The sequence below is a fragment of the Seriola lalandi genome, unplaced genomic scaffold (genome assembly GCF_002814215.2).
Source record: "Seriola lalandi dorsalis isolate HSWRI2012SDOR001 ecotype SW California unplaced genomic scaffold, Sedor1 jcf7180002054572, whole genome shotgun sequence".
Classification (NCBI taxonomy): Eukaryota; Metazoa; Chordata; class Actinopteri; order Carangiformes; family Carangidae; genus Seriola; species Seriola lalandi.
The window spans coordinates 1,928,017-1,938,012 of record NW_019525125.1 but is presented as its reverse complement, the minus strand read 5'-3'; the positions used below and the strand labels follow the sequence as shown (position 1 = coordinate 1,938,012).

The following is a 9,996-nucleotide window of genomic DNA, read 5'->3' as shown; positions in this document are numbered from 1 at the left end:
TCTCTCTCTCTATGTATATATATATATATATATATATATATATATATATATATATACATAGAGAGATATATATATATATGAATATACACACATGTATATAATATACTTGTGTGTCTTTTATTCTCTGTAGACAGTGTGACTGTCCACTTCAGATTTTGTTGAGATTCTTCAAATTTTTGGAATAACAATCAACATTCCAACAATAAGCCATAAAATCCATGGACAGAAAGCAGAAAGTATGTTGTCATTACAGTACAGAATTAAAGAAAGTGGTATCGGCCTACATTAGGTTCTGAAACTATAAGACATTTGAAATATCTTCCTACAAGAGTACAAGTCTATAGCCACGCTAGCGGTAACATTCAAGTCACAGAGTTTAGATTTTCAAACAAAATAAATACCTGGCAATCTTTGAAAAACCCAAAATGTCGTCTAACAACACTTAACCACTGTTCTTTCTGGTATTCTGATTCTGGTGTTTCCTGACTCCTCAAAGATAATATTTAGTCCACAGCAAGATTTAAAAAAAAAAGTTTTTTAACCTGTTTCCCGAGTTGCTACTCTATTTCCTGTCCAGTAAGATGGAAATGACGTATCTTCTTACTCTTTTACAACCCAAGACAAATACTAACACGTTATTTTGTTTGCAATTAAAAAAAGTTAAATTCTTTGTTTGGCTCATGTTGCACAAGTTGAGCCTGACATTGACATTTTTTGAGAGTTTCATTAAACAGCTTTCTGAGTTTGTCAGGTATTTATTTTTCAGAAATCAGATACTTAGTTTTGTGATGTAATGGCAATACATGAGAGTCACAAACTGGAGCTAAGGTTGCACTGGCTATTCGTAAATCCATTCCTAAGTTTGTGTGTAAAGTTCTTCCTAAATTCTAATTAACTACTAGCTATTTTCAAACTAGTGTGTTACTAAATCTGGTTGCAACCTTATGGTGAAGACAAGACTTCAGGGAGTCACTGCTACAGACAAATAGTAACCCTGGCAGCAAAATTATTCTGGCTCAATATACGCCCCGGTTCCTTGACCCACATACAACATGACTGTCAGATGCTGCTTCCACATCTGGACCAATTCTGGCGCACACAAAGAAAATCTTCCTGGCTGTCAGCCAACACTGGAGGATAACAGCTGGAATCAAGCCAGAAGTGGAAGTGTATGTGCCAGACTTGGGCTGAGGACTCAGGCATTTGTTGTGCCAGAGGTTTAATTTTGTTTATCAGGGAGCCCATCATCATCAACCACAAATTGTCGTTTTTACACACATTTTTTGTACAGATTAAACAAACAAGATATAGCATGTTAATTAATGAGCTTTAAAGGTGCTGGTTGGTGGATTTTGTTACCTTTGGAAAGAGCCAGGCTAGCCACTCCCTGTGCTAAGCTAAGCTAACTCGCTGCTGGCTACAGCTTCATATTTAACATACAGACATGAAAGTGGTATCGATTTTCTCAATTGAGTCTCACAAAAAAGACAAGTGTATTTCCCTTTAAAACCCAATATCCTAGCTTTTAAAGACTTTATTATTGAAACATAATGCAACATAAGCAACAAAACTTCCAAATGTAAAAGTTTTGCGGAGTTAAACACTGGCAATCCTTTGTAAATGTAGTTAGATATGACTTTGTTTTATTTATATATGCATATAGAGAAACACGTTAATGTTTTAGAGTTAATAGATCTCATGCAGTGTAGTGTGATTTCTAAATATCCGATTATGCTAACCAAACTGCTGTTATTCGGCCATTTAGTGCAACATTACTGACATAACATTTTGTAATTTGAGCTATAGTGTTATTTTTGTGAAATGTAATTTAAAATTTCTCAAGTTTACATTATTAAACAGTATGATAACAGACTTTTGAACCAAATTTTCTATATTTTCTCTTTTACTCTTCAGTCTAAACAGGTTATGTATTTGCAAGCTAATGTTAGCTGCATCAGCTAGTTCCGTTAGCTATGCAACAGGTACACCTGGCAGTTTAGTGGGTGTGTATATTCATTAATATTACATAAGAACTAGTTTTTGTGGTGAAACGTGTTTTAACTTGCCGTATAAATCTCCACTTAGTAAACACAAGCTAAGTGTGAACTTACGAACAGCTGCAACTGTCTCCAGAAAACAAACTGTCGGATCAGTGACAAACGGAGTGGCAATCTTGCAATTCTTACCACTAATGAGGCAAAAAGTGTAAAGTCTGACCAGAGGGTACCAGATTAAGACCATCTTGTGACCTAAATCATGGCGCTAGCATGGCTAAAAACATTAGGAAATATAACATTTTGGACAGTTTCTTCAAATATTCAATATCTACCAACAACTGATCTTGAGGTTACCACTATTTCAATTACAAAAACACTAAAGACGAGACTACACTATTTATTATAGAGCTTTTGATGACTGGGGGAAAGTTATTTATTCATCATGTAACCATATCAATTCCAATATTTGTGACATAAAACAGAAATGAATGAATGTTATATGACTTACTGCATCTTGTATAAAAAAGCATGATCCATTTAAATGACATTGCATGTGAGGCACTAACAAATCTTTTAGGCTAGTTTTATACAACCTTTTTGAAGATTGTTTTGAGGGTAAAATTTAGTTATTTGCTATTGTTTGTATTCCTGATGGTGTATTCCTCAAGAATATCACCAGTGTCTTTGTATGACAGATGTTTGAAGGCTAAAAAAAAAGAAACCTACTGCTATATTCCACATGGGACCAAACCTCTACAGATCGACTTAAAAATGAACAAGCTTTATTTTTTATAAGTGTAGATAATCTTGGGTTCTCAAAAACAGTCCACCCCATCATGCCAGACTGAAGCAGACTGGTGGATAAAGGGTTGAGGACGACTGAGCCCAAACAGTGAAAGCTGGCCATATGACCGTCTTATGACTCTGCAACATGTGCTCCCTGTTTCAAATTCTGGCTTAGGCTGATGTGAAATACACAGAGAAATGCAGTCATTCACACTTCCCAGATGTAGTGTGTGCTTTTGTGCTCATTCAGATTTGGCATGACGGGCATTTGCTTGACATCCTGTCCCACACAAAGCTTTTTTTCTTCCGTCAGATATTTCAGATTTCAGATTTCAGATAGATATAACGTTTGTGTCTCGTCTCTTAAATCACAGTGCAGTCACCAACCGACAACCACGAAAATACATCTGATGAATTTCAGGCCATTTAATTGATGTCATAGATGTGCTCATTTAAGAATAATTTAGTCCCTCCATTAGGAATGTTGTGTACACCAAAGACCATATGTTCAAAGGAGCAATGTTACCTTGGCTTGATACAGATCAGTTTGGGATTTTCGAAGCTGTATGACAACTCACACCAAGTATTATGGCAGGAGAAATGGAATATGCCTTTGTTGAATTTTACTTTTTGTGGCACAAAAATTATTTGAAACTTTTGCTTTTTTTGGCTTCAGCCAAAGTGATGTGGTGGAATTAATGTGTGACTCCATGAATGTGCTCCTGTAGTTTGAAAAATGCACTGGCACTGACACGAATGATAGACATTTTCCTCCTCCAAAAAGTTTTTCTTAAGTTTCTCTCAGTGTGTGTAAAACCGTAATGATGCTAACAAAGTCTGTGCGGATTGTAATTCCAGTCAGAAAAACAATATAGCTTTTTGTGCATTACATTTAAATGACCAGACAGTGACATACATAATCTTAACATAAATTGTCTTTATTCTAAATGCAGCACTATACAGGACTCATTCCAACAACCCTTTAACATTCTTGTACTTGTGTTCAATCTGCATGGCAACTTCGTTCCATAATGCATAAAAAAGCTTGGCTGCTTATGTACATGTCGTATAAAAGTCATAAATCATGTAAGGGACTGTGCTATCTTGGTTGTTCTAAACAAAAATGATCATCCATATAAGAAATGTAACCATGTCTTAAATGTTTTTAGATTATACTCCATGATAAATATACGTTATGTGCCTGCATACTCCTTCCATCAATGCCTCAATGTGTCAAATAAAAACGGTATTTTTCTCTGACATTACTCATTTGAAGATGTTTTGTTTTGTTTTTTGTTTCTTTTTTTGCTGAACCACTTGATGGCTTTAAACCGGGTTTCTGCAGCGTTCACCAATTTAAATCTGAAAGTTTTTAATACCCTTTTAATAGCACACACAGTCAAATTGAATAAAATATAATATGGTCAAGCCAGTAAAATAATGAAAATATGGAAAAACCAGTAGGGGTAATATGGCTTAGAATAATTTTTTCTTTACTTCCTAGCCTATAGCAATAATTACTATGAATAATAAGAATTATTATGATATATGCTCAATTAATAATTAGACCTGGACCTGGATAATCAGCATAAAATGGATGGATTAACCAATTAAAAATTATTAATTCATTTAAGTTTTTTAAAAATATTTTCTATAACAACGCCTATATTCAATTTTAAAGTCTTATCTCCTCCTGTCCTTCCTCTTTTCTCACTTAACAGTGCATAGGCTATGAATAAATAATGGATATCTCAAGTATGGATCAGTAGTTAGTTGATTTTCAACTGATCTTCTGCCTTACCTAGCAAGCCCCTTAGTCAAGCTCCATAACAATGGCAACTCAAACTGCAGTGTCACTCAGGGCAGATGTAAAAAGTGGTTGGAGTGGCTGCTCGTGGTCAAGATCAGCAGGCACACCTCCTCCTGACGGGAGCCTCCACTACTTCGTGGCTGGTGACGGGGCTGCCGTTGGGTGCGGGGCTGGGGCCTCCGTATGTGCTGTGCTCCATCCTCTTCATCACCAGGCCCAGCAGGGTGGACACGGCCTGGTCCACCTCAACACCTGTCACTGCGCTCGTCTCAAAGTAGGGGATGCTGAGGAAAACAGAGAGAGGAGTTGTTTAGTCAATGGTGGAGGAGGAATCCACATCCTTTACTTAAGTAAAGGTCAAAATACCAGACTGAAAAAATATTCCGTTAAAAATAAAAGTCCTGAATTTGAAAATGTTAAAGTATCAAAACTAAAAACCAAAAAAACTCTCTGCAGAGAAAACATCCCCTGTGCACTATTATATATCATATCATTAAATTATTATTACTCATGCATTAATGTAAAGGCAGGACTTTACTGTTGTAGTTGGTTGAGATGGAGTAGATTTTTAACTATTCTGTATCGGACTGCAACTAATTATTAATGTGTTAATGGATTAATCTGTGGATGATTGTGTAATTAGATTGTCCTGCATGTTTTGATTCAACAACAGATCCAGGAGAAAAATCAGTGCAGCGGAGGTGAAAACAGCTCACTAGCACCATCCTGTGGTCAACTGGAAGTAGGAGTGCCATGTTAATCAAATTAAATCTAAGACTTGAAAGATGTTTTTAATATCACCAGTGGGGGCATTTAGGTATAGAAGCATTTAGTAACTACATGTGTTTATTGAATTCATATCACCTTTTTTTCCACCTCATTTTGTGCATAAGCCTGAAAATAATGTGCCCAAAATAAAAAAAGGTTACTGTTCCTCAACCCTTTTGATCGGCCTCCTTTGACATAAAAAGGAATATGAGGCCTGTGTTGGTACCTTTTGTGTCACATGCAAGAACCAAGTCTTTATCAATAGCTGTGGCACTGATATGTGGATCCTAAAATGCTTTACACAGAAAGAATCAGGGGACTTGGACCTTTCAAACAATGTCTGATTTGTCGACAGTCGGGACAGTGTCTTTTAAAAGGCAAATAAAATCAAGTGTGTATGAGTTCATTTTGAGCCTTTCAATCCTCCCTTATGAAGGAGGAGGGTGTTATGACATGGCAAATTACTATTATTTAGTCTTTCCTCTGTGCGTGAAATAAGTGTGAGGCAAGTCAGGTGTCTGTGGCTCAGATGTGGGATCTACTCTGAATTTGATTTGTGTTTATCAAGAGAATCTGAGGAAGCTTTCTGTTCAGTCGGTGCTATAGTAAATGTGAACAGAAACATGGGTTAGTTGGGTTAGAGAAAGAGCAGTGGCGGATAGCGGCAACTCCTCAAAACAAAAAGAGGAAATTTGACCGATATGCATCTCCACTGCACATACACTTCCCACAGTCTCACACTGTTCCTTTAACACATAACTCACAAACAATAGCAACGATTTAAAGCCTCACCCGTATCTGTCCGCCAGATCTCTGGCCTGTCTGGCGTGAACATCCCTGGCGTCTCGGAGGTCGGCCTTGGTGCCCACCAACACGATATCTGGACTATCACAGTACGCGTTGGCCTGTAGCTGACCTGAACCAACACAGAGGGAGTCATTTAAACCCATGTAATGCAAATAGACATGCATGAGTAAACTTGAAAGTCTGCTCAGAAATTCCCCTAGTCAAGGTTCTTACTGACAAAGGCAACTTTGCATCTCACTCTCAGTGGCAACAAGAGAGAAAACATTGATCTGAAAGAGTATTGATCTTGAGGCAGAGCAGACTGCTGAGACGACACATACTCATCCAGTTCCTGACGTTGAGGAAACTTTGCTGATTGGTCAAGTCGAACATCAGCAGGAAGCCCATGGCATCTCTGAAGAAAGCTGTGGTGAGGCTGCGGAACCTGAAAACAGACGGACAACTTTCAACAACTGATGGACGGGTTGACGTGATATTTTGTACAAAGATTCATGGAAAGTCGTGGAACTATAGTACATTTACTCAAGTATTGTACTTAAGTACGGTTTTGAGTTACTTGTGCTTTTCTTGAGCGTTTCTATTGTTTATTAAGCTACTTTACAGTTTTATTGCACTACATTTAACTATGGTTAAGGTAAGTTATGGTTATTTTGCACATATAATAATCTACAGCGTTGTTTAAGATGATCTCGGCCTGGGATGAGACCAACTGATTAGATTTGCGAATGGTTAACTGCCCCTCTGCCATTAAAGTGCAGTGCACAGCCACTTCCTTCAGATTTTTGCCTGAATCTTTTGGGACTGTCTTGTTTTTATGATTTTAGCTTTTTTCTTTTTTTTATAATTATTCTGATGATTTGTTTGAAGAAGAATTTGCAAATCCTCGTCAACAAGTTTCTTGCTTTCAGGACCATTTATTGTCAGCATTCCCTGGTTTGAATTCGTTGGTGGTAAGGGGTAACAGCGTACATTGCTGTTTTCATATTACCACTAGTAGTCACCAAAGTAAGAAGTTTTCCACTTCCTATACATGGGGGCTTTGAATAAACATGTCTATAATGTAAAATATAATGTGAACATAAGGGTAGATTTACCTCTCTTGTCCTGCTGTGTCCCAGAGCTGAAGGTGGACTTTAAAGTTCCTCTCAGTCGTCCCGTCAGAACCTGTCCCTGTGTACATCTGATCCAAATCACAAACCATATATCATATAACATATATTTTAAGACAAAAACAACACATCACTTCTAATATAAAAGGTAATATGTTTTTATTTTTTAAATAACAGGTAAAATTGCATTTTATCTTTGTCCACCAGAACATATATCACTCACCACTCTCTTTTCCCTGAAGTCAATGCCCACTGTGGTTGTGAATTTGCGGTTGAACTTGTTGTCGGTGTACCTGTAGAGGAAGGTGGTCTTTCCCACCCCAGAGTCCCCAAGTGCCAGCAGCTTGATCAGATAGTCATAGTCCCAGTCAGCCATTGTGCAGCTGAGTGCTCAACCTGCCACAAAGTTGGACTCACAGTACAATGCTTTGCCGGGTTGATGCATCATATAGCAAACCATAACAGTTTAAGGAAAGCCTGCAAGTGGGTTAGGCTGAGTAACTACTTCTAGGCATGGCTGGATTAACCTCAGAAGGGGTCTCAGGGTAAAGGTTAACCAGTGCCAACCAGTAGCCCTACTTTACAGTAGAAAATAATTAGTCAACTGAATGAAAATTAATTGGCAGCAATTTTGATAACTGATTAACTATTTAAGCCTGGTACCTGCTCCTCAAATGTGAATATTTGTTAGTTTCTATGATACTAAACGTTGTTGGTCAGACCAAAATTACAATTTGAATGTGTTACAATCGGTTTTGGGGAAGAACGATGCACATTACACACTATTTTCTGACATTTTATAGTCTAAACACTGATTATTACAGAAAACAACTATCAGACCTGTCAGAATTGGTTGCAGCCTTAAGCCGTATTCACGTATTCATAAAACAAGGGTCTCACAGGTGCAGTAGGTGCAGTGCCCCTCCAAAACTCCCAGCGGGGTGCCACCTTTACTTCACTACAATAATGATGCTAGCTACGTTCCAGAGACTCAGCGTTTTTCCAACAATTTTGGAAGCTGCATCTACATCCTGATACTTCACTAAGTGGATAGGCTGCCTTCGGTCTCAATATGAGGGTAATTTGTTCTTGTACAGTTAACTGAGAAACATAAGTAGACTACTTAGTTTTGCATTTGTTCAAGCAGCGATTGGCTGTGCCCACAAATGTCAGTGCAGCTCGGGTCAAAGTTCAACAAATTTGGACAGATGTCACAACGCACCACAAACACAATAGTGAAGAGGTGTGTGTGCAAAAGAAGAAGAATACTACCTTTTTATGCAGGATAATTTACTTGAAACTTTAAAAAATTGAAGCAGTTTGATGAATAATTCTAAACACAAATGAACTAAAACAGATAAGGTCTTAAAACTTGATTTGGTCCCTCTCCAAGACCATGGCGACAAGACGGAGGACCCTTTATTCTACTTTAGTGGTGCAGATCTTCAACAAATTTGCCGTAAATCAAATTATGTAGAACCAACTGATATGAATTGAATCTTGGGCCTGTGGGCAGTTGCCTGTCGGTTCACACAGGCATAGCAGGACGTCATAACTCCCCACTCATTAAGCAATGATCAGAGAGGGACTAGCACATGACTGGAGCTGGCTTCCACATGAGCAGTCAAATGCCTCTTCAGAGTTTTCTCTGACTTTGCTGAGTGAAAAAGCATGGCTTGTTTGGCAGACAGAACTCCTTTTATTGACTGAAAGGGCTACGGGCAGACAGCTCAACACTGTATGACGCCATTCAGGTCACTGCGATGCTTCAGTTACACTTGGCAGGCCAATATAACCAGCATGGAAAATCAGATTTGCTTATGTAAGAGATTGGTTGAGATGCCACATGGGCACAAGCAAGCAATCTTGAAGAATACCATTTGTCTAATATTGTATATTCTAACACTCCTTGCTGCCATAAGTTATTATGCAAGTGCATTCAGAAATTATTCACTGTCATGCAACCACAGCAGTGACAGGACAGGGGATACTACCATTAAATCTGGAGTCAATTCCCATGTGCACGATTAATGGTATTGTATTCTTTGCAATCAGCAGGGTGAGGAGAGGCTGAGTAATCGCGCCTCTAACCTACCGCAGCGTCTGTGTTAATCTAACAAAACACCATCAAGCCATTATTTGCTGATTTCCTAAAATACCTACGGACTCAAAGCAGCACAATCAAATTTTCCTCACTAATAATCACTTAACATGGTTCAGTATAACAGCTTCCTTAAAATCACAAAAAAAAAAAAAAAAAAATTAGGTTCCTTACCAGTCCGTCTGCAGCAGGTGCCAACGTCCATTCAGAGGTCCCACAGCTAGTCCTGACAAAGTAAAATAATCGCTATCATGATGCGATGGTATATAGTAGATCCTGAACCTTTCCCCCTTCTTACATGTGATCCAGGGAGGAGTTTCATGCCAGCAAGAACCAAGCAGAGCTGTGCTTACAGACCTTGTGTTTTCTGGTATTTTTCTCATGAGGGGGAAAAAAAAAGCTCTTTGAAAACTGGATTGTGTTCCCTTTCGACGGATAATGTGTGCCTCTGTGGATTTCAGTGGAAATCATCCAGTCAAGGAACGGGCCCCACTTCTAGAGGCTCAGCAAAGTAATCCTGCGTCGCTAAACAATGTGAAAAAAATATGAAAACAATGAACCTAAAGCTAAAGCCTTAATTTAGGTCCCCTTAAGATTTTGGACTTTACTTTGATCCAT

General features: G+C 38.2%; 1 protein-coding gene across 1 annotated transcript; it reads right to left on the bottom strand.

Annotated features, from left to right (window-relative positions):
- Positions 1-4,462: 4,462 nt before the first annotated feature.
- Positions 4,463-9,956, bottom strand: LOC147818509 (ras-related protein Rab-27B-like). Its single transcript, XM_087176881.1, has 6 exons — positions 9,553-9,956; positions 7,501-7,673; positions 7,263-7,348; positions 6,489-6,592; positions 6,154-6,277; positions 4,463-4,877 (listed from the first exon to the last, which is right to left on the bottom strand). The coding sequence occupies exons 2-6, from the start codon at positions 7,651-7,653 to the stop codon at positions 4,688-4,690; spliced, it is 657 nt and encodes a 218-aa protein (XP_087033007.1). The 5' UTR covers positions 7,654-7,673; positions 9,553-9,956; the 3' UTR covers positions 4,463-4,687.
- Positions 9,957-9,996: the final 40 nt, after the last annotated feature.